Here is a 21,983-nt window from a genome sequence, read left to right on the forward strand (position 1 = left end):
CCTGATCAACCAATCGCGTTCATCTATTTAGTAAACGTGGCGATATGGCGCCTCTTACGAAAAGCGTGAGAAAACGTAACGGAATAAAAAACCAAGCAATCCTCATATTTTTGTCAATTTAAAATAATTTAACAGACATACTGTTTCTCCATTTCTTATTTTATCGTAAATTACAAATGATATGTACAATACATTGCAAATATATAAAATACACAAGAGGATGTTACCTTTTTCTTTTTACAAATATTAATTATTCTTGAACTAGTATGTCAAATAATTTTCTGTAACGTTCCTTCCACTTGGCTCGTATGTCAGCTATATTATGCTGTAAGAAAAGATTAAAAATGTATACGTATGTCATCTGTTAAAAAAAATATATATAGATTGAATATATATGAAGTGTTACGTTACGGTACCTGTAATATATGTACACCTCGTTGCGTGAGCACAATCAGTTCCTTTATTCCATCGTTCGTTATGTCCATGTAGCTTATAGAGTGTACAGGAGCGTCAAACAGTTTTCTGGCGGCCAATTCCCACGTGTCGCCTGTCAACGCAAAGATCAGGACCTCCTGACCGTAAGTACCGAGCAAGATCTCGTTTTGACCGTCCATATTTATGTCCGCGATACAGCAGCACAGAATACAGTCCGACGATTCGCTGCCGCTCAATATTACGTCCCGTTTCATCCCGTGCTCCAAGATATCTCTGGTGGAAGACGGATACTCGCATCTTAATCGTCATACGCATGAAATATTCAGATACTTATTTTTATTAATTCATAAACTACTTACTTAAAGACAACAGCGTTACTCGTACTTGAAATAACGACATTTAATTTCGGGACATCATCCTTCGGGACACATTTCTCGACTGAAATTTTTAACAATTTTTATCTTTGCTTACACGCACACGCACATACAACGCACCTAAAAGTCCTAAAATACTTACAATTGACGTCTACAAAGGTTGGTTTACTAATGGCATTCCTGTGCGGGAATACTATCACACTCGGTACAGGCTTGTCGTATCTTAGCAGCCAGCTTCGAATAACCTGTAGGTCCACGACGTTTACTATGGCAACTTTGACTAGACCGCATTCACAGCCGACGGCGGTGACCCTCCTGTTGGTTTTGCACGCGTGAGACGGTATAAAATATCGAAATAAGAGAACAAAGCGCGATTTCGTTTTTTATCATACAAACCGTTTATAATTGTCGTAATAATAAATATTGATCCACAGTGCAATCGTTTGGATGTCATGCAGTTCCGGGAAATATTTCTCGATAGAGGACTCGCTGTAAACGTGGCTCAATTTATCTTCCCTTATCATGTGAATTCTATAATCGCTTCCAGATATCAGCCAGACTACCTGTAAATTTTGAGTTGTGCTGTATCACAAAGCGGCAAGGTGTTCCATGATGGCGCAAAGCGATTGTAGCTTATTGACAGTTTAAACTATGTATTTCCAATATACCTCCTGTACAGAATTTTCTTGTGGTAAAACGGTATGATACAGATGGTAAGGAGTGTACGATAGCTCCACCATGAGACAATTCTGCGCTATGGCTTCAATCGAACTGCCCTCATCCCCTTCGCCGTCGACCGCACCTTCCGTGTATATGTTCAAGTACCTTTCTATTGTGTCTGTGCTTGTTTTCATGATCGTTATGCCTATCACAAAACTGTCCCCGGTGTCGGACTTGTTGTAAGCGTCGATGGAAATAATTTCTGCTCCACCTGAGGCAGATGAAAGAAAGATTATACATGACGCAGATTGATTATAAAGAAGGTATACCGATAAAAGAAGGTACATCTCCGAACATAATGGTTTATACATACTGGGAATGTACGTGAACAGTAATTCCTTCACCATAGGCCTAAGAAACTCCGACGTTTGATGATACTCGCAGGAGTATATCTTCCTTTTCAAGGACGCCACTAATAACTTATTGGGACTGTTGGGCGAGCACAGTTTGGTCATGGAATAAATGTTGCCCTGCGACGCCAGGGGAAACCAGTGCGCATCTATGAGATTGCTCATCATCGTAGATCTCGTCAGGAAGACTGAAGCTAAAGTGAAATAAATAACAGAGGCCAGTATTATCGTGCTCCGTTTTTAAATTCAAACGGATGTAATAAATATAAATCAACCACGGCATATTAGCGTCTTAAAAAATTTCTTGACGGGCATCTATGGGGGGAGGGGGGCAAAACAAAACAAAAAGAAACGAAGTGGACAAACCTCTGTAGTCTATCGCGGCTCTATCACAAACTCATGCCGAATTGAGGTTAACAATTTGGTGCAAGGTGTTTACAACTTGTTACAATCGATCATTGAAGAGAGCTCGCTGTCTAACGTTCGGCCTAACGTGAATTCCGCGTCGAGTCCTCGCAATTTCCCCTCTCAATCTCATCCGGTCTCATCGCCGGACCCGAGAAACGCATCGCGATCGCGGACGCGGCGGGGAAAGTCGGGGAGAGAAAAGTCGTGTGCCTTCTTCTTATTCGGCAACGTAATTGCTCCGCGTGCGCGCGGAGTTTCGCAATCGCTTTCGTAATCGCCGTCGCCTTGAGGGAGCCGCCGAGTCGCGGGACGATGACGCGATACGTGAAAGTGGGTGTTGCCCGTCTCGCGACGGCACAGTGCGCACCAGGCAGGCCACCAGCCACTCGCGGCACGGCACTCACTCACAATACGAGTACTCACACGGCACTCGCGCGAGTCACATCGACTACGGACCTGCCTTTACGTCCCGGCATCCCGAGTTTTCCCACCGACAGGAGATAGAGACCGGTAAGAGGAGCAAGAAACGTAAAAAAGGAGGCCGTCCTCGGCTCGTCTTCCTAGCTCGCGTTCGTAACTCGAATCGGTAATATCCTCTTTTCCTTTCTTACCTTTCCGTCGCGTCCCTATATCCATTGGTATCGGAGTCGACGGAGTAGCGATCCTTGGGGTGAACCGAGCTCCGATTAGTTTAATTGATTCACGTCCATTTCTACCAATGTAGATTACTTTAATCTCGGTTTAACTTTTACTCATTATCCTTTTCTGGTTCTAAGAATTTAGAAGAAGACCAAAAGTAAAGTAAACCGAGATTAAAGTTAATCTACATTGGTGTAAAGTGGTGTAAAAGTAAACAAACTGCTCAAAACAAAGCTTCTATCCTGTATAATTCGTCATGCTTAATATTTTTTCCATGTGTTAAACGGCAAAAAGTAATTCTATGTTTTTAACGAACGAAATACAGCGAGTATAGATACTTATACTTGGTGAACTAATCAATGATTAAATTAATCGGAGTTTGTGGTTTGAAGCGCGACGGAGCGTGACGCTGAGGACACGACACGACGTTTATGTACGTTCCGTCGGGAGCCGTCGATCGAAACCGCACCACCGGTTTTCGATCGCTAGCTTCGTCGTGCTTTGTCGCGGTGACCGATAATCTTTCTGGCGTCATCACGCCGACTCACGTGAAACATCAAAAAGCGCCGATATAGCTGCCGGAGGCGATGACGCATATTCGTTAACGCTACATTCTGTTTCGCCAGGTATATAGCTCCACGGAGTTTCCTGCGAACCGTCACTGAGGAACGAAGGTCAAGATGTCGCAGCAAAAATATTATCCATTCAAGGTACGGGTACGTGATCGTTCGTAGAAATTGCCGAGTGGCGAGATCATCGCCGGTTAGCGCGACAATTAGCGGCATCGGTCTCTATTTCCGGAGCACCGGCGCGGCGGGTGGAGTCGATCATCCGTATTTTTAACACGTCAGCCTAGTTCCCAAGTCGATTCGCGTTCCACCGATGTTATGACTAATTGAGTGCGAAGTCGCCTACTATAGAATCTTCCTCGGCATCAAATCGATTTTGATATTCCTCTTGCACGAGGACTGAAGAAAATATACTTAAATGCCTGTCAATATCGTGGGAGTTGTCTCTGATCCTTTTAAATATTTTATACGATTAAAATTTATGTATTTGAGATTAATATGATTCTCTGAATGCGTGATATATCCGATTTATAATCATGATTTTATAGAGCGTAATATTTTTTAAATAAAATATACATAAATGCCTATCAATGCCATGGGAGTTGTCTCTGATCCTTTTAAATATTTTATACGATTAAAATTTATGTATTTGAGATTAATATGATTCTCTGAATGCGTGATATGTTCGATTTATAATCATGATTTTAGAGCGTAATATTTTTTAAATAAAATATACTTAAATGCCTATCAATGCCGTGGGAGTTGTCTCTGATCCTTTTAAATATTTTATACGATTAAAATTTATGTATTTGAGATTAATATGATTCTCTGAATGCGTGATATATCCGATTTATAATCATGATTTTAGAGTGTAATATTTTTTAAATAAAATATACTTAAATGCCTATATCAATGCCGTGGGAGTTGTCTCTGATCCTTTTAAATATTTTATATGATTAAAATTTATGTATTTGAGATTAATATGATTCTCTGAATGCGTGATATGTTCCATTTATAATCATGATTTTATAGAGCGTAATATTTTTTAAATAAAATATACTTAAATGCCTATCAATGCCGCGTGGGAGTTGTCTTTGATCCTTTTAAATATTTTATATGATTAAAATTTATGTATTTGAGATTAATATGATTCTCTGAATGCGTGATATATCCGATTTATAATCATGATTTTAGAGCGTAATATTTTTTAAATAAAAAAATATAAGTATATGAATTAATTGTATAATTATAAGTATGGGTAAATTTTTTTTATAAGTACAAAGCATGTGAAAAGATTACTTTGTGACTAATCTCTCTGATTAACTTATCAAGTGACCTATTAGAGCATTTTGATAAAATTATCAATTTTTCGTTGTTATCGATGTATGTTGTTATAAGTAAAAAGATTAGATTGGTGATAACGAATTATATATAGTTAGATGTTTTTGTGCTTTAAGCAATCCTGCCGGTTAAATTATCAGAATTTTTGTTCAACTCATAATAATTAGCTATTTGGTAATTCGGCAAAATTTTTGATTGTCTGACTTATTGTGTTTTCAATTTTGCTAATTTGACTTGTTGCGTTTCAGTGCACTCCAACTGTGTATCCCGCCGAGCCATTCGATGCAAACGCGGACGCCACTATCTTGCGTAAAGCGATGAAGGGATTCGGCACGGACGAGAAGGCGATCATCGACGTGCTTACAAAGAGAGGCATTGTACAGAGACTGGAGATCGCGGAGGCGTTCAAGACCATGTACGGAAAAGATCTGATCAGCGATTTGAAGAGCGAGCTGACTGGAAAACTGGAGGATGTCATTGTTGCCCTTATGACCCCGTTGCCTCATTACTATGCCAAAGAGCTGCACGACGCGATTAGCGGTATGGGTACTGATGAGGAGGCAATTGTCGAGATTCTGTGCACTCTCAGCAACTATGGCATCCGTACGATTGCCACGTTTTACGAAAATTGTAAGATTTTTATTATCTCGATTTATTATGTGCTTGTATAGTTAGATTTTCTTCATTAAGAAATACATTATTTTGAATAGTGTACGGCAAAAGCCTTGAGAGCGATTTGGAGGGCGATACATCGGGCCATTTCAAGAGATTGCTAGTATCCCTCGTGCAGGCAAACAGAGATGAAAATCAAGCGATCGATCAGGCTCAAGCGGCCGCTGATGCTCAAGCGTTATACGAAGCTGGTATGTCATGAAATTTTTTCATCGAGTTCTCCTTTAGAAAATTTCTCTTTATCTGTTGATTGAAAAATTGAAATGTTTGGTCGCTTTAAATGTATTTCGTGATGCGCAATGTTCCATTTTTAAATTTTGACACAGGTGAAAAACAATGGGGAACAGACGAATCTCAATTCAATGCAATCTTGGTATCTCGCAGCTATCAGCAACTGCGACAAACGTTTATCGAGTATGAGAAACTATCGGGACATGACGTAGAGGTTGCCATAAAGAAGGAATTTTCTGGCAACATCGAGAAAGGCTTACTTGGAATAGGTAAATAACTATTTACATATTTATTCGGACTGTCGCGAGTATGCCATATTAACATTCTTATTTACAAATCACTTGAGCTACTAATTTCATAATGTGACTAGCCCTTATGTTTCATGTTTCTTGTAAGTAAACACGCGCGCTCAGAATCAATTGTACTTGTTCGATATATATAATTGTGCGTTCCAGCGTGAAACACGAGCGGTTGAAATAGCAGTTCAATGCGAGGAAATTATAAGTTTTTGAACGCAACGGAATATCAATAATCCCAATATAACACGATATCATGAGTCGAACTTTCCGTAAACACCTGACAACCTAGACATTTACGTTTTCTGTGAACTTTTGTAAAATGAAAAATATTTTCGCAGGGCAGAGGCAAGTTATTGCAGCAAGATTTTACTTAGCTTTTGTTTACCCGTTTGTAAAAATATTAATATGACTGTTGTTGTGATTGTCAGATAATTAGAGTTAAACACTTTTGGACACGAATATGTACCCGACAACACTTAGTAGCGTGAAGTGTAGGCACACCCCCCAAACTTTTTTCATCCTCTGTTCTTTATTGATGTGTAATAATCTAATTTCCTGACTTTTTTTAATCTTAAAATACTAGTATAACTTTTGATTTTAATGAAAAAGATAAGAATATCTCTATTATTGTGTGATAATTATTAAAGAAACGTAATTTGATTCATAAATTGCATGAAAATGGTGTGAATACCTGTGTGGTATTGAATTCTTTATATATTATGTTATTATATATATATATTTCCTGACAATGTTGCATGGCAACTATTACATATAACATACAAAAACATTTGTTACTACATCTGTATATTTCACACACAAATGTAGTATAATCTACATACCTATACAAGATCCGGATTGAAAATGCCGTATGAGCGTAGTATAACTCTACAGCATGGAAAGAGAATGCTCCCCTTATCAGTTTATCATATTTCTCCATATATTTTTCATTGCATTAACGTATAATCGATACATGTAACGTTACAAATCATCTTAATTTTTGGTCGACAGTGAAATGCGTCAAGTCAAAAGTTGGATTTTTCGCTGAGCGTCTGTACGCCAGTATGCACGGCATAGGTACGAAGGATCGGACACTAATCCGTATCATTGTGTCTCGAAGTGAAATCGATTTGGGAGATATTAAAAAGGCATTCGAAGAACGCTACGGAAAGTCATTGGAGAGCTGGATAGCTGTACGTATTAAAAATTATGTGCTTCCAAAAAATTCGTTCTGTCATCTAAATTATATTTTTCAATCGGTTGCAATAAATTATTAACAAGTACATATATATATGTTACAGGGAGACACTTCGGGAGATTACAAGAAGGCACTTCTTTCCTTGGTCTCCACATAATTTTGATGAAGCTATTAAGGGTCCAGGTGCACACTTGCCTATTAATGCATTATCTACGAAAAACAACTTTATATATTTCTACATGGATTCCAGCTTAATATTGTTTAGTGTACTAATGAGGAATTAGAAAAGGTACCTTGCTGCATTTTTGAATACTTCATCATTTTTGTAATACTTTTTTGAAATTTTTACTTTGTAAGTAGGCCAGTAAAATTTTACGACGTTCTGCGTTCCAATCTCGTTCACATATACATAAATTATATTTAATTAAATTATATTTTATATATTCTTATTTTTATCAAAAGATTTACATAAAGAATCTCAAAGTGTAAAAGAGTGAGAAATAATTGAGAAATCAATGAAAATAAAGTAAAAAAAAACATTCTATACGGTTTATTTATTTCCTCACCTTTTGTTCACATATATAAAAAAAAATTAATATATTTCTATGTGTGTATGTTTGCGTGTACATCTAAGCATACTTACAGATATAACAGTTTATAAAATAAATTAAAATATTACGATTTAAAACATTTTCATAAAGCATATACGTTTATCAAACTAGAAGAAAAAGTTCATTTGTGTATTATTAATTCTGCATATACAACAAACTACAAATATATACAATCAAATATTCATATTATGAACCAGATTAATGTCAATAAAAGTAAATTTTCTCCGAATTTTACTGTTTTTTTTTTACTGTTCGCATGTTACTGTACGTATATACATACAAAGTAAAAAGACAAGTGAAAGATAGTCGATAGAACATTTTTATTCTGCTCATGCAATTAGAAAAATAATGTGGTCTCGGAGAAAACTTCACGGATATGAATATTGTTTGGTTCATGTCCATAATATCGGCAATTAACAGTATTTTCCATAGTCCTTACATATCAATGAAGTTATAACTATACTTTGTACGTTAATTGCACATATAAAGAAAATATTTTTTCAGCGCATGAATTACTGCGCCTGGTTCTAATTGCCAATTAATTATTAAAGTTATTGAAAATATTTTTTGTTTTATTTTTAATCACTTTTCCTCTCACGCTACTTTGCCACTATTTTATATTTGATCACGCACATATAAAATGAACATGTCATTATTTTAAATTAATTGTGCACACACATTTTCAATTTAAATATGCATAAATGTGATACAAATAATGAGAGCAGCCAAAAAGAAGAAATGGAAAGATTGAAGAATACGGAGATTCCATTGTAAAATAAACAAACTTTGGAAAACAAATCTCTTTAAAACAGACATTTCTAGATAATTATGCTGCCTTTTCTCTTTTTTAACTTTTTATTCGTTTCTTTCAGCCGACCGCTTCTTCGGACAGATGTAGGAACTAAAAACGAGAGGATATTGTTTCAGTATTTTAAACATATTGCATATTTTAGACATGTATACAAAATTAATAATAAAAATTAAGTAGAACCTTTATTATCCGAAAAATAGAATACATTAATAGAGGAGATAGAAACGTGTTTGGGTAATCAAATTATTGGACAAATTTTTTTAAAATTTTCCATATACTCGCAATTTCATATGTACATTTGTTTTAAGAGATTATACAAAAATACGGATAAAATACGTGATATTAAATATGTAGGTAGTAAAAGAATCTTAGTAAACAAATGATTAACCAGTAGTTGACGGCAAATTCCAACAGAAATTACAGCAAATTGACACTTATTGAACACAGGTTAATCTAAAATGTTAATCTAATCAGGTTAATCTGATGTAAACTTGTAGTTCCATTTTTCTCGCGATCATCTTTTTTGACAAAATTTTATCATATTTCTATCAGCATTCTATCGACAGCGACAAATTCTCCGTGAATTTGTAACTTTCTATCGACAAAATTTGCCAGACCTATACAAAAGTTTTTTCAACAGACTTATCTACTAATGGGGATAATATATATAATATACATAATAGTTTTGCTTTTATACTTTCTCTTTTCAAATTCTTTTAAATTGTTGTCAATTTTCATACAAATTTGACCTCATTAATTTTATTTCTTTTCATATTTCAGACAATTTGTCTGAAAAAAACATATTTTAGTGTCACAAAATTTTGACATTGGCACATCTTTATAAAATAAGAATATTGCATGAAATATTCTTCATGTAAGAAAGAAAGGAGATAATATTGTATTATTATTAAATTCTCTATAAATTAAAAATAATAAAGTATATATAAATACGTTATTAAAATTATTAGTTCAACGTAATTTGAAATAGTAGAATACTCAGATATAATATTACTCGGATAATACATTGGTTCTACCACATTTCAATTTATCAATCGATATTTCTTCATCAATATAAGTTTGAACTTAATGTATTAGAAAACTTAGTAACCTTGATTATCAGTGACAATTTTCTTTGGGCGTCCTCTAGGTCGACCGGACATTTTTTGACCCGCGACAAACGGATTAAACATCGCAGGCATTCTCTGAAAACACCTGAGCGCTGGTGTTGTCATCATATTGTCTATGGGTGGCCATGGTGTTTTGGGTATCGTATGAAACGTCGTGGACTCACAAACCGTATGTAAGTCAATGACATCTTTCCTGAAAAGTATTTCCAAATATGTATTTGTTCGTTAATAAAATCTATGTTCTAATATATATGTATATATGTATACATATATAACAGGTCGAGTTACATTCGTTATATTTACCCAATTTCTTCGGTTTGCTTATAAACATAAGCAAATGGTCCATTTTGTGGAACATGTCGCAGAATATACTGGCCAGGAGCCAAGGATGCCAATCCTTCGATTATATTATACAAAACGCTCAGAGAATCTTCTACCTTGACATTATAAAGTCGTTTCATCTCATTGCTCAGCGACATTGTTGTAAGCCTTTCTATTTGTATTACTTCTGCAGTGTTAGTTTCTATCCTAACTGTAATGATACAAAATTTTATATGTAGAATATAATATAATCATGTGAACCGTTCCGTTTAGGACCATTTGTATAAGAGCGATCGATTATTCAAATCTTAGATTCAATCCTGATCCTCATCCCTTATGTATGCCTTGTATTATTTATAAGAGGCTGATTAAAGAATTAAAATTTTTGAATAAAAGAGTATGAGGTTATTGAGATTGTAATCTGTTTCGAGAACAATAAACTAATACACATACACATAATAATTATAAAATAATACCTCTAGCTAACGATGTGTCTGGTCTAAATTTCAATGAAGCCCATTGGTGCAAGCCTTCCTCCAATGTTACAGCTTCAGCTCCAAGTCCTGTCTGATGCTCCATCCTCGGTGCTAATATTAAAAACTCTGATTTTCCGTTTGGCAACATCTGACGAAGACAAATTTCATATTTTATAATTCGATACCGATTATTAATAGGAACAGTATGAGAATACTCTTACCTCAATGCCATCCGTCTTTGTACGAACCAACATTTGATATTCCTTCACGCCGTGCTTTATTCGTTCATGCTGTGGAGATTCCGCTGGCCCTATTGTGAAAAGCTTATACGACACATTTTGTTTCATATCCATTTTAAAATCAGTTTCGCCATTTGCTGGATTATCTGAATTTCCCGGTTCGTCTGGATCTGATAAAGCCAAATCTTCTTCAAAGTTATTAAGATAATTATAAAATGTACTATCGTTACTATCCGTGTCCGAATTCGCAGCTTTCTCAGATTTGTCTTCTTTTTTCGTATGTTTTGTTCTAAAATATTCATCACGATGCATACATAATATACACTGATTTTTATGCAATATTATACTTTATGATATATATGCTTATACTCACTCTTCTGATGATTTTCTTTCAACCTCAACGAAATACTGTCTAAGTACATATTTATATACCCAGGTATTCTTTTGCGGTATAGTGGCGGCGCTTGGTGGTAATCTCTTATCGACGTAAACAATATTCTTTCCATGATGCGATTTCACGACCACTGGTATGAGCCACGAGTTTGAATAATCCGGATCTATGTTGTTCAACAGACACTTGAGGCCACTAGACGAAATAACAAAGTCTGCATCAGCTTCTCTCGCAAGACTCTCGCAATATGAATCCTCGCTCACGGGTAATCTGAAATGTTGCGTCACATTGTCAGGCGCGATGCACACAGGGAATCTTCTGAGCAACTCGTCATGATTCGTAAATAACGAAACTTTTACCAGATCGAGTTTCGGCAATGTCACCTTCGAAAAGGTTCCCTAAAAATGATAAAATAATTAAATGCACATTCAAATTGAGTACGTCGGATAAATATCGATATCATGTTGCGATAACTTGCCTCTCGTAAACAAGAGATGAATGTTACTTTAATGGCTTTGATTCTAAAATTATTCTTCTGTACAGAAAGTGGTATATTCATAGATTCAGCATAAAATCTCGGTAACTTTTTAAATTCCTGCATTTTTGCCTTCCATTTTAATGCGACAAATTTATTACATTTGATCAACCAGGGAAAAGAATCATCCCACTTGCTCTTTGCAAACACTAAAAATTCTTTCTGTTCTTCGGATATTGTCTCCTGCAAGGCCTGGAAAAAGTTCATTCCAATTTCAATATACAAAACACAGAAGTTTTTTAAAATTGTTGCTCATACATGAAAATAAAGTTAAACTGTTTTTCGTTTTTTCTTTTCTGTCTTAACCAGTCCAAATTAAGAATGTTAAAATGCTCAATGAGAGATATTTATTCACCATGTATTCTTGCAATTCCTTCCTCTCTTCGTCGTTCATTCCCTTTCTTTCATTGCTAGATAATCTCAATAAAACTCGAAGGCACATAGTTTGCTGTTCCTTATTCAAACGAGACTTTCTAGGAAAGTAAAACGGCAATTTTCTTATTCCAGGTACATAAAACTTGTGTTTTTGCACACGAGTGTTACTCCCGTGCTCGACTTCTTGCTCATCCTTGTCCTCCGTGTCGCTGGAAAGTACCTCGCCATCCTCACGGAGATACTTTTTAATCAACTCTACATCGACATCGGCATAGTCGCTTTTGATATCGTCAAACGGATCTGTGAAGCAGTCGTTCATGATTCTATACATCGCACTTTCGCGCTCCATTCTCTCGTCCCTGATGAATACATTGTCTATTATGTCCTCCAACGCGGGATACCTACAACAATGCGACAATAATAAACAGTAATATACAAAAACACATGTTCATATTCAATACAAATAAAATAAGTACAAAATATAAATATAAACAAATTTAAAAAAATGATCAAAGCACGTGTTTGACGCACGTGTCACATCGCAATCATTCCATAATTATGGACAAAAAAAACTGTACTCCAATCGTACAAATCGTAATCATAAGCAGAATAAATAGAAATTGCAAAATCCATTTATACAAGATTCTGTGCGCTTTGACGCTTGAAATCGTTGCACGTACCAGTCGAGGTTCCGGAATCTCTCCATGTTCAAACGATAGATACTGTTTATACGGTAATAGGATTGTTTATATTTTAAAACATGTTTTTCGTTCGTCACGGTCGACGAACAATAACAAGCTGCGTTGGCCGACAAAACATTTCACGCTGAATTTACAATAATTTTCTTTTTTATATTATTCTTCACGCTTCTCGATGCTTTCCTTGTCCGCTTCCACTGTTTTTTTACGTGCAACGTGCACAATGACCAATGCACAATGCACATTGCACGCGTTTTTGTTGTCCTTGAGTGCAGAAAGTGTAGCGATTCGCTTTCAAAGGGCGACGCAGTGCGAGCACCAAGAAGTGTAAAGAGGTGCAGGTAAAGCTGCACCTGCAAGTTAAAACTTATCTCTGTCAGCTGGATAAATAATAATATATTTTTCCCTGAAAAATCTCTTTTTATTTCGTTAGATAGCCGAGTCGTATGAACGGTTTCCATTGAAAATTGGATGATTTAATTAAAATCATCCGTAGTGTCTTGTCTCGCGAGGTCAGCGGAGTTACGTCAAGCGCGGCTGGAACGATCATTTCGGCGAAATGAATTTCGGAAGGGTTGCTAACATTAACGTTTTTCGCAAAATTCGACAGCTCGGTAAGTCTCGCGCAAGTGTCGTGACAGTTTCAAGCGTGCGCTTGCTTCGTTTCGCGAGCTAGACCGAATTTTTCGTACCTAACCTAAAAAATGCGTTTACATAATCTGTTGATAAACCGAGAGGATATCGTGCAGTAAATTTTAATTGAGTTCCTAGTGTCTAAAATTTCACACGTTACTCGACATTTTATTTATTTTATTGTTGTATTACCTATTTTATTTTTTATTTTATATTAACACACTTTTATTACATTGTTATTATATCTTTTTACTGATTTCATGATTTATATTTGAAAGGATCAAAATGTCATGACAACTGTACTAACAGTTTGCCAGTTGGTCGAATAACAAATCATTGTTACTTATTTACTGTCAAAGCCAAGTTTTATGTCATTGCTTTAAGATTATATGGTGATCGGCGATTCTGTTGCAGAGACATTGGTCAAGCCTGGCGGTTTACTTGTGCGAAGCTGCAATCCAACGCAATTTCCCAAGTCGACGTCGAGTCTCACGAATCTGAGCCGCTCTGTGATTCCTGACGCGAGCAATTATCCAAAATGCCGTATTCTGTCCAAGGTTGTCGGTTCTAGAACTTCTACTCCAATTTTATTTCTATTATCTATTTCTATTTTCTAAGAAAAATAGGAAAAGGTAGGTATGTTGACAAAATGTACTTTACTGTCGTATCTCTTTCAGCTGCCTGCACAATCCACGGTCAGCATGACCCAAACTCGTGCGGCAAGCGCTCAAGGCGATCACGTACGATTGTGGGTGATAGAGAGAATAGTGTCCGCATCCTTCCTGGCGCTAATACCCGCCGCCCTGATCTTCGAAAATAAATTTATCGATATATTATTGGCAGCTGCCATTGTCATGCACACACATTGGTAATTGATATTATCTGACAGTTTAACATTTCTTTTTTCTAATTTTATTTCGTATAAATTTCTATTACGGAGCATATTAATCTGAAAGAATAAATTTTATTACACAGGGGATTGGAAGCTATCGTTCTCGACTATGCACGGCCCATCGTGGTTGGTACATTAGTTCCAAAAGTAGCGTTCTTGATGCTAAATCTATTGTCCGCCGCTACTCTAGCCGGCCTGCTTGTGCTGATCTATAACGGCCCCGGCCTTACAAAGGTCATTAAAAATGGCTGGGCAATAGGTAAAGATAGACAGAAAGCCAGTTAAATATGATTATTACAGCAGGAACAATTGTTTGTGTTACATATATGAAGAACTTTTTAAGACGGTAGCTTATAAATTATTCGAGAATAAATTATTTACTTATTCAACAACTTTTCCTCTTTATACTACCTAAATTTTCATATGTGACTTACAAATTGAATAACAGTGAGTTATATGAATGTCTAGTGGAGGATATTGTAAAGGATTGTAATTTATAGTATGTATATATGCGATTTAAAAACAGAAAGATATAATTAATGCCATTAATATTTATGCTACAAATCAATGATAACAAACAATATTTTTTTTTCGTTATTGTCATTATATATGCATAATAAATGTACAACAGGCCGGACAAGTGAGATTTAATTGCCAGTAGAGGTAGAGGTAGCAGCCTTGTCTATGAAGGTCGCCAGTTTCACATCCCTCTGCGACAGTCCGTTCACGTCGTGGGACGACAGAGTAACATTTACTTTATTGTAAACATTAAACCATTCGGGATGGTGGTCCATCTTCTCAGCTTGTAAAGCTACCCTCGTCATAAATCCGAAGGCCTAGAAATCGAATTACGTCGTCAGGTAGCTGGACAAACCCACAACAGTTGTGAACAGCTAAATTCGACATACCTCATTGAAGTTTTTGAACACAAACTCCTTGTAGATCGCATCCCTGTTCGCTTGGACAGTCCATCCCGTCGACAGCAACGGATTCAAGTTCTGCTCCCTTTCCTCCGGAGTTAGTTTACTCTGATAAGGATCAACAGAGAAAGACACTTCCATAAATTATCATAATTTATATTCTTTTATATAAATTACGATCAAACATAATTCGCCTAATATCTCTTTGTTCGTTATTTGCGACATATGTGGCACAGTGCCTTTATATAATCCTCATTAATATCTTCATTTAAACATATCGTTCAGGATGTATGCATAGAAATGTGACAAGATTTGTGTAACAAGTGGCTGACCATCGCCATATCACTTTCACCGCGGAAGGACTCGCCCAAGGATTTTGTACGTCCCAATTAAGTACTCGATCGAAATTCTTTTGTCCAAACACTCTGAACAATCTGCGACGAGTTCGCGGCAAATCCGACGAAGGACTTACCATCTTGGCTCTCCTCGAGACAGCGGCGGATAAATCTCTGCGGTCCAGAATGCGCGATATGCACTTTCGAACGTGATCCCCTCCACTCGCGCGCCTGGTCAATACGGCTATCATTTTATATCGATGGCTCGTTTATGTATTCTTAAGAAAACTGAATTCCTCGCTGTATCGCAATTTCGCAATCATGCAGCGGACGTGATAAATGGCTCGTTTTTTTTCGCAGCGTGTTAAGAAAGACGAACCAATTTCTAAACGATTCCCTAACCTCTTGTTTCGTTGTGGATCCCGCCGTATCGGTTTCCATATCAAGGACAAGTTAAAATGTTGATAAATATAATGATAGGAATAAATTCTTTGTACAAATAATTCCGAAAAACAAAGAAATAATTTCTCGAATATTATTTTCGAATAGGACATTTTTAAATATAAATTTTTTTTCATTTATTCTTATTCCATTTCATTTAGCAGAATGTGTGTATATAGTGCGCGCGCGCACACGCACACCTACGAAAAAGCTATCTTTTATTCTTTATCTACAATACACATAATAAAATGTTTCTTGAATTTTTTTCGTAGTATATAAGTCACAATTTGTAAAAAATGTTTCTTAAATGTACAAAAATTGAAGAGAATCTGTATCGGTATAAGAATATAGAGATGTATATTTTAGATATTTACATTTTATGAGACTATCAATAGATTTCATGACTGTACAAAACACACAAACGAAACTTTATTTTTTTTTTTAATTTTAGTCAGAGGCTTAGGAAGTGTTAAAAAAAATAGATTTATCCTGTCAAACATAAATAAAAAAAATCTATAGTTTAATAAAGTCATTGATTCGATTTCGCCGATTTCTTTCCTTTCTTAACTAGAGTCACCGGCGGTGGCAATGGAACTTTAAGCACGATGATCTTCTTATCTTCCTTAGTGGGCACTGCTCCGATAATTTTCGCGAGGTCCGTCAACTTCTTTAGACTAGTTCGCGTTTCCAGCATAATTCGGAATAGCTCCAAGTCGAGGACGAAGTTCGATATCGTCAGTGCGAGAATCAAGCTGTGCACGAGGCCTTTGTCCTTCATGGTGTTCGGCCTCAACCTGTAAAAAAAAAATGTCCTTAAAGTTTCGTCCGCGATTTATGCAACCGATGCTCACTCACCGTCCGTTCGCGCTGGACACGCTGTACGTGTCGATAATGTGCTGATTCACTTCTTCAGAAATCGGGCATATGACAACATCGCGTCTCTTCGCGTTCTTCAATGGCATGGCGAACCACGCGTTGACCATTTCAATATAGAGCAAAAGGGCTATCTTGTTCACATTGTCTGGATCCGATTGTACAACTTTTAATGTGCGTTTGAAGAATTTTCCCTTTCTACGCGATCAAAAAGATACGTATATAATAATATTGTATAAATGAAAAATACAGATGATAACGCTGGTAAAGAATATTAGAATATTAGGAAGTACCCTTCCACATCCCCATTGAGAACCTCCATTGCGTGCTCATACAACGTTTCCAATTTACTCTTGGGAATAATATCATATACATTGTACACATCTTTGACATTACTCGCATTCCTGTTGCACGGAGGTAGTATCCCACTTGACATACAGTCCTCGGCTTGTAATTCAGTTGATAAATCTAGCCGGTCAATTTCAACATCTGCCGGAAAACATATAACTTGGTTTTTGTGTGTGATAAAAATTATCCGACATTACGACATATTTAAACGGATATTACTTGAAAATTCAATTATATGATAACATGAAGAAAAGGACTTTCTTACTTGACACTGTTTTCTCAAGTTGTTCCTTAATGGAATCGACATTCACTTTCAGCTTCTCAAATTGCTCAGTTCTACGTTTAACTCTCTTAGATCCAAATTGCTTGTTCAGTATAAAAATCTTTTCTTCCACGTTATCCTTGCTGTCGTCCACGCCGGGTTTCTCGAGTACTGGAGTTACTTGCCACCGCTCGGCCTCCAACAATCGTACTTTGCCTGTCCTTTTATTGTGGAGCACCAACATCGTTCGCGTTGACTCCTTCTCACAATCCGGCCTGTAACCTTTGTAAACAATGTGTCCATTTGACAAGGCCAACACAGTTTTGTCGTCCTTCTGATCGTGGAACAAGCCGCACGACATCTCCTTGACTTCTTCATCCTTAAGCTCGCCATTTTGGAAGTTCACTATATGACAAATTTATACATAAGAATTATTTATTATGTGTTTTAAGTTAATATAAAAATGATTGTGTACAATAAACAATTGAGATAATAAAATGTGATAATTGAACGTACTAATAAAAGATATATAATATAATATACATGTATATAATTTTTTAATACATAAATATAAAACATTATATTTGAATATTGATAATATTAAAATATATGCGGTTAGAAAATAATAAGGTTGTGAGAGGGCCGTTTATCTTACCAATAATTGGCTGAATTTTGTCTGATTGCACAATTACGTCTTCGATAATCGCTTTGAGCCGCTTCATTTTTCATTTATTCATATGTTTCACCGGTATCGTTCTCGTTTTGATGTAATTAACCTATCTCTTAAAAATGTTGCTTTTCGCGTGACACATACAGGTTAGGATCGCGAGGAGACAAAATTAAGCGCTGTTCACATCGCGTGTTTTGTGCGTAATTTTTCAGTTGGTCGTGAGTTCGTGAAATGGTAAACTTCTTCAATCAATCATGGCCACGAACACGATAATGAATTTGAGAAATTAAAAAAATGCAAAATTATTCAAAACTATGAGATTAAAATAGTTTGAAATTTAAAATAAAAATGTAAAATGTCATTTTAGGTAAAGAGGATTGCAAATGGGAAGGAGATGCAATCTGATTGGCTACGCCACGTTGTTGCTATTTTTTTTCCAATAAACCGCAATTTACTTTAATAAAATAATTTATTATTTATTTTATGCTTGCAGAAGAATTTAAATATATAAAAAGAATAATTGCGGAATTGACCAGAAGGCAACTATAACTGAATTTCGATTAATCTAATCATCAGAGCTGATTAATTCAATCGGCAGAATTACTCAATTCAGACCTTATATTAAATATATAGGGTCGGAATTGAAAAATGTGTTTCATAGTTGGATTAGCCACGTTCTGAACTTTAATAGTATCTTTATTTTGCCTCTCTTGAAATTTTATTTAAAAATAGAAATATTATTTTTTTTATTGGAATAAAACGCTAGTGAAAAGTAATTTTTTTCCTATGTATCCCATTACAGCAATCGATGACAATTTTCAAGTTTATAATGTTAACCATTCGGGTTTAGAAATTAATAATACAGAAAAAAATACAAATAAAAAAAAATTTTATTATGTACAACACGCTAATCGTAACATACTAATTTTCAGTATGGTCTTCAATATCGTCCAATATAGTTATATAACATTATCTTCCTAATATCTCCCTCATTATCCCATAGCTATTAATGTCATGAATAATACACGCAACCATATATTTCTATTATCATACAGTTCTAAACATACTTCACATAAACATAAAAGATACATATAAGAAAATATTAAAATCTTTGAAAGATAATTTTTTTTATAAAATTTTAATAGGACTTGGAAAATTAGTAATAACGCTTGCTTTCTCTAAACAGTTTAAACTACAGTTTTAAAATTTAAATTTATACTTTAAAATTATCTTCTCTATTGTGAATAACAAATTATCATGTGTACAAAAAAAAATCCAAATAAATGAATATAAAGGTGAGATGTGAAGTTAAATATCACTATCATAAATAGTTTCGAACATAAGTTAAGAAATATGAAAAACTGCTAGTTGATTTGCAGCTTTGAACTTTTTCAGGCCTTCTAGAAAATTCCAATCTATTTTCTTACTCAATTACCAAGTCATGTTCTTCAATCTCTTGGAATGTAGTATTAACCGTTTTTATCCAATCGTTTATTCTTTTCTCCTGCTCTTTTTCTGTTTTTGTAAGTTTCTTTTTCTTTGTACGTGTTTTGACATTTTCCTTCTCCTCTTCATCCTCGCTAGGTCCTGAAAAATCAAACTTCACGGCACGTTTTCTCCTATATGAATGCTGGGGTGGCTGTAACATTTTAAATAAACATAATTAATAAGTAATACGATATACATATTATATATAAACAAACATGCAAAAATATATAACGTTAATAAATACCTTTGAAAAATGTGTGGGTTCTAAATCCATAAACAAGGGAGCGTTGTTTCCAATATTTGACAGTCTCTCAGTTTCGGACAAGATATCAAATGTGTCAGAAAAATTGAGAAAATCCACCATTTGTCTATTCTTTTGCTCCCCGAGAGGTTTATCAGTTTCAGTATGCGTTTGGTCTACCGCTTGTTTATTATCCCCGTTAACATTCGGTCTCTGTAAATTTTTTATTTCTCCCAGTGATATTCTGGCGGGTGCTGGTCGTGCAGACTTACTTACAGCTGCCGCTCGAACTTTCTCCGGAGACTGATTCTCCGAAATTGGTAATTTCCTTTGAATTACACGCTTTTTGCGAAGACCGATCTTTTTCGTTTTCCTTTCCAAGTCTTTTTGGCTTTTATTTTTCTTATTCACGTCCATATTTTCTTTATCCATTTCCTTGCTCCTTTTCTTCTCCTTATTTTCTTTATTCGTTTCGGAATTCTTATATGGCGTACTCTGAATAAAGTGTTTAGTTTGAGAAAACGTTAATGTTGGTGGTCGCCAGGGACTTCCAAGATCGAAATTACTTGCCGTCTTCACAATAGGAGACAAAGTTTTCGTCAATAAGGAATATTTAAATGTGCCGTCGTGTTCCTTCAACGTTTTATTATCAAATATATTCTTCGGCCGAAAGGGCCGTGAGTCCTCGGTATTGTTAGGTGGGGTTTTAGTTACTACAATATCATTTGCATTTTCAATAGATATAATTCTTGGTTTGCTCGTGTTTCCTTTCGTTTGTCCTGCAAACGTTCTGTCGGGTAAAGTTGTTTCTCCTACGGCTTGAACATTTGTATATGTTTTTAATGTTTCCGTTTCCATAATATTTTCCGTCGATTTTTCCATCGTCTGAATATCCGCATCTATTCTCGGTGGTTCGACTTCTTCCCCAGTATCTTTGTTTACTGATTCCTCTAGCATCTGAATATTTGTCTTTATTTCCGATGTTTCAATTTTCTTCGCAACATCTTTTGTCGATTCCACAGCTCTCGAAAATTTTGAAGGATTGCTCTGTGCGATCCCCACAGAAAGATTCGCATCAGATTCGGGAGGTTTGATCACCTCACGGTCAATTATTTTTGATTGCGTGGTAACTTTCTTACGTGTCGTTTTCTTGATTATTTTGCCTTTCCCTTTGTTAATATTTTTTCTTCCCTGCTTCTTCTTCTTCTTAGTAGCTTTCTCTCTCGTGTCATTAATGTCGAACTTAAAGTCGTACACGTCATTCTTATCTTCCGAGGATTTCTCAGAAGGTTCTACAGGTTTTTTGTACACAGGTACTTTTTTACCAGCTTGCAAATTCAGCTTCTCCACCACTACCACGCTGTCCTGTTGCTTCGGCGAGATATATCGCTGCAACAATCTCGAGTCCTCGCAGTAGTTTTTTATATTCCGACGAGGACGTAAACGTGAAACCGCTGGTGTCTGACTGTTTCTTAGAGACGCATTTTCCTTCGACACACGCAGGCTCCTGCCTCTCAGACTAACGTTAACCTTCTTCGAGCTTCTGTTGGTAGCAGCAACTTTTCTGGGTTTGAGCTTCTTTTCGGGCACGGCCCTCACCGTTGGTTCACGAGGTCTCAGACGAGAAATACGCGTGGACGCTCCGGTTGTAGCCATTATATGCTCAGATTTCTTCTAAATCTGGAAATATATTTAACATATGTATACAAATTTGTTTTTAAATATCAATAAGAAGATATCGATGTAATAGAATCAGAGATACAGCAGTGGCCTCCGACAGTTTTATTGACCTTTGATGCGAAAAACATCTGGTGACGTATGTCAACTCACCTGGATCACGACGGGCGGGAAACGGTTACGCGAGCGTGGAAGTTGCACGGTCAACGAGCACTCGATCGCGGAAATCTAATGAACGTGTGACGTGTCAGCTATCAGACTGAACGTATTTAACGGACGGTGACGTGATATCGCGCAAATCTGCATCGCACAATACGCTCTCCGAGGAACTCCGAGCAAAAATCGCAAAACCTTTCGACCTCACCGCAACGCAACTCTTGTGCAAA

General features: G+C 36.0%; 7 protein-coding genes across 11 annotated transcripts; 2 read left to right on the plus strand and 5 right to left on the minus strand.

Annotated features, from left to right (window-relative positions):
- Positions 1 to 138: 138 nt before the first annotated feature.
- Positions 139 to 3,622, minus strand: LOC139809695 (KICSTOR complex protein kaptin). 4 transcript variants are annotated; one of them, XM_071772796.1, is made up of 9 exons: positions 3,265 to 3,283; positions 2,899 to 2,951; positions 1,843 to 2,073; positions 1,478 to 1,740; positions 1,206 to 1,372; positions 952 to 1,124; positions 795 to 873; positions 417 to 708; positions 139 to 325 (listed from the first exon to the last, which is right to left on the minus strand). In XM_071772796.1, exons 2-9 carry the CDS (start codon positions 2,921 to 2,923, stop codon positions 251 to 253), a joined length of 1,305 nt encoding a protein of 434 aa, XP_071628897.1. In that variant the 5' UTR covers positions 2,924 to 2,951; positions 3,265 to 3,283; the 3' UTR covers positions 139 to 250. The 4 variants fall into 4 exon arrangements, with proteins under 4 accessions (XP_071628897.1, XP_071628899.1, XP_071628896.1 ...); XM_071772798.1 differs by lacking the exons at positions 2,899 to 2,951; positions 3,265 to 3,283 and adding an exon at positions 3,475 to 3,622; XM_071772795.1 differs by having other exon boundaries at positions 2,899 to 3,363.
- Positions 2,658 to 7,777, plus strand: LOC139809698 (annexin B9). Of its 2 annotated transcripts, none has more exons than XM_071772801.1 (7): positions 2,658 to 2,797; positions 3,553 to 3,642; positions 5,085 to 5,466; positions 5,547 to 5,699; positions 5,835 to 6,008; positions 7,047 to 7,228; positions 7,337 to 7,777. In XM_071772801.1, the coding sequence occupies exons 2-7, from the start codon at positions 3,607 to 3,609 to the stop codon at positions 7,388 to 7,390; spliced, it is 981 nt and encodes a 326-aa protein (XP_071628902.1). In that variant the 5' UTR covers positions 2,658 to 2,797; positions 3,553 to 3,606; the 3' UTR covers positions 7,391 to 7,777. The 2 variants fall into 2 exon arrangements, with proteins under 2 accessions (XP_071628902.1, XP_071628903.1); XM_071772802.1 differs by having other exon boundaries at positions 3,553 to 3,636.
- On the minus strand, positions 6,951 to 13,049 carry LOC139809693 (uncharacterized). The gene is made up of 9 exons (XM_071772792.1): positions 12,800 to 13,049; positions 12,100 to 12,520; positions 11,688 to 11,936; positions 11,192 to 11,607; positions 10,801 to 11,107; positions 10,580 to 10,727; positions 10,086 to 10,314; positions 9,764 to 9,975; positions 6,951 to 8,745 (listed from the first exon to the last, which is right to left on the minus strand). Exons 1-9 carry the CDS (start codon positions 12,823 to 12,825, stop codon positions 8,663 to 8,665), a joined length of 2,091 nt encoding a protein of 696 aa, XP_071628893.1. The 5' UTR covers positions 12,826 to 13,049; the 3' UTR covers positions 6,951 to 8,662.
- Positions 13,050 to 13,167: 118 nt separating this feature from the next.
- On the plus strand, positions 13,168 to 14,734 carry Sdhd (succinate dehydrogenase, subunit D). The gene is made up of 4 exons (XM_071772804.1): positions 13,168 to 13,431; positions 13,865 to 14,007; positions 14,128 to 14,318; positions 14,426 to 14,734. Exons 1-4 carry the CDS (start codon positions 13,377 to 13,379, stop codon positions 14,625 to 14,627), a joined length of 591 nt encoding a protein of 196 aa, XP_071628905.1. The 5' UTR covers positions 13,168 to 13,376; the 3' UTR covers positions 14,628 to 14,734.
- A 118-nt stretch (positions 14,735 to 14,852) lies between these two features.
- Positions 14,853 to 16,122, minus strand: Pcd (pterin-4a-carbinolamine dehydratase). The gene is made up of 3 exons (XM_071772806.1): positions 15,735 to 16,122; positions 15,251 to 15,370; positions 14,853 to 15,178 (listed from the first exon to the last, which is right to left on the minus strand). The coding sequence occupies exons 1-3, from the start codon at positions 15,846 to 15,848 to the stop codon at positions 14,990 to 14,992; spliced, it is 423 nt and encodes a 140-aa protein (XP_071628907.1). The 5' UTR covers positions 15,849 to 16,122; the 3' UTR covers positions 14,853 to 14,989.
- A 248-nt stretch (positions 16,123 to 16,370) lies between these two features.
- Positions 16,371 to 18,788, minus strand: LOC139809697 (DNA-directed RNA polymerase I subunit RPA49). Its single transcript, XM_071772800.1, has 5 exons — positions 18,177 to 18,788; positions 17,525 to 17,926; positions 17,205 to 17,400; positions 16,894 to 17,109; positions 16,371 to 16,832 (listed from the first exon to the last, which is right to left on the minus strand). Exons 1-5 carry the CDS (start codon positions 18,241 to 18,243, stop codon positions 16,568 to 16,570), a joined length of 1,146 nt encoding a protein of 381 aa, XP_071628901.1. The 5' UTR covers positions 18,244 to 18,788; the 3' UTR covers positions 16,371 to 16,567.
- A 275-nt stretch (positions 18,789 to 19,063) lies between these two features.
- On the minus strand, positions 19,064 to 21,976 carry LOC139809694 (uncharacterized). The gene is made up of 3 exons (XM_071772794.1): positions 21,751 to 21,976; positions 19,924 to 21,600; positions 19,064 to 19,830 (listed from the first exon to the last, which is right to left on the minus strand). The coding sequence occupies exons 2-3, from the start codon at positions 21,574 to 21,576 to the stop codon at positions 19,615 to 19,617; spliced, it is 1,869 nt and encodes a 622-aa protein (XP_071628895.1). The 5' UTR covers positions 21,577 to 21,600; positions 21,751 to 21,976; the 3' UTR covers positions 19,064 to 19,614.
- Positions 21,977 to 21,983: the final 7 nt, after the last annotated feature.

This window comes from Temnothorax longispinosus, chromosome 3, assembly GCF_030848805.1.
Source record: "Temnothorax longispinosus isolate EJ_2023e chromosome 3, Tlon_JGU_v1, whole genome shotgun sequence".
Lineage (NCBI taxonomy): Eukaryota > Metazoa > Arthropoda > Insecta > Hymenoptera > Formicidae > Temnothorax > Temnothorax longispinosus.

Excerpts from the sequence above, each read along its gene's own strand:
- LOC139809697 (XM_071772800.1), bottom strand. The coding sequence starts at position 18,243 with ATGAAGCGGCTCAAAGCGATTATCGAAGACGTAATTGTGCAATCAGAC. Across the intron at positions 17,927-18,176 it reads CAAAATTCAGCCAATTATTG|TGAACTTCCAAAATGGCGAG; the intron begins GTAAGATAAACG and ends TTTGTCATATAG. Across the intron at positions 17,401-17,524 it reads ACTTGAGAAAACAGTGTCAA|ATGTTGAAATTGACCGGCTA; the intron begins GTAAGAAAGTCC and ends GTTTTCCGGCAG.
- LOC139809695 (XM_071772795.1), bottom strand. The coding sequence starts at position 2,923 with ATGGATATAGGGACGCGACGGAAAG. Across the intron at positions 2,074-2,898 it reads TATAGGGACGCGACGGAAAG|CTTCAGTCTTCCTGACGAGA; the intron begins GTAAGAAAGGAA and ends ATTTCACTTTAG. Across the intron at positions 1,741-1,842 it reads ACTGTTCACGTACATTCCCA|GTGGAGCAGAAATTATTTCC; the intron begins GTATGTATAAAC and ends CATCTGCCTCAG.
- Sdhd (XM_071772804.1), top strand. The coding sequence starts at position 13,377 with ATGAATTTCGGAAGGGTTGCTAACATTAACGTTTTTCGCAAAATTCGA. Across the intron at positions 14,008-14,127 it reads AATGCCGTATTCTGTCCAAG|CTGCCTGCACAATCCACGGT; the intron begins GTTGTCGGTTCT and ends TATCTCTTTCAG. Across the intron at positions 14,319-14,425 it reads ATTGTCATGCACACACATTG|GGGATTGGAAGCTATCGTTC; the intron begins GTAATTGATATT and ends TTTATTACACAG.
- Pcd (XM_071772806.1), bottom strand. The coding sequence starts at position 15,848 with ATGATAGCCGTATTGACCAGGCGCGCGAGTGGAGGGGATCACGTTCGA. Across the intron at positions 15,371-15,734 it reads TCTCGAGGAGAGCCAAGATG|AGTAAACTAACTCCGGAGGA; the intron begins GTAAGTCCTTCG and ends GATCCTTATCAG. Across the intron at positions 15,179-15,250 it reads TGTTCAAAAACTTCAATGAG|GCCTTCGGATTTATGACGAG; the intron begins GTATGTCGAATT and ends TTCGATTTCTAG.
- LOC139809693 (XM_071772792.1), bottom strand. The coding sequence starts at position 12,825 with ATGGAGAGATTCCGGAACCTCGACTG. Across the intron at positions 10,315-10,579 it reads AGACACATCGTTAGCTAGAG|TTAGGATAGAAACTAACACT; the intron begins GTATTATTTTAT and ends GTATCATTACAG. Across the intron at positions 9,976-10,085 it reads AAGCAAACCGAAGAAATTGG|GAAAGATGTCATTGACTTAC; the intron begins GTAAATATAACG and ends AATACTTTTCAG.
- LOC139809694 (XM_071772794.1), bottom strand. The coding sequence starts at position 21,576 with ATGGCTACAACCGGAGCGTCCACGCGTATTTCTCGTCTGAGACCTCGT. Across the intron at positions 19,831-19,923 it reads AACCCACACATTTTTCAAAG|CCACCCCAGCATTCATATAG; the intron begins GTATTTATTAAC and ends AAAATGTTACAG.
- LOC139809698 (XM_071772801.1), top strand. The coding sequence starts at position 3,607 with ATGTCGCAGCAAAAATATTATCCATTCAAGGTACGG. Across the intron at positions 5,467-5,546 it reads TGCCACGTTTTACGAAAATT|TGTACGGCAAAAGCCTTGAG; the intron begins GTAAGATTTTTA and ends TATTTTGAATAG. Across the intron at positions 7,229-7,336 it reads CATTGGAGAGCTGGATAGCT|GGAGACACTTCGGGAGATTA; the intron begins GTACGTATTAAA and ends TATATGTTACAG.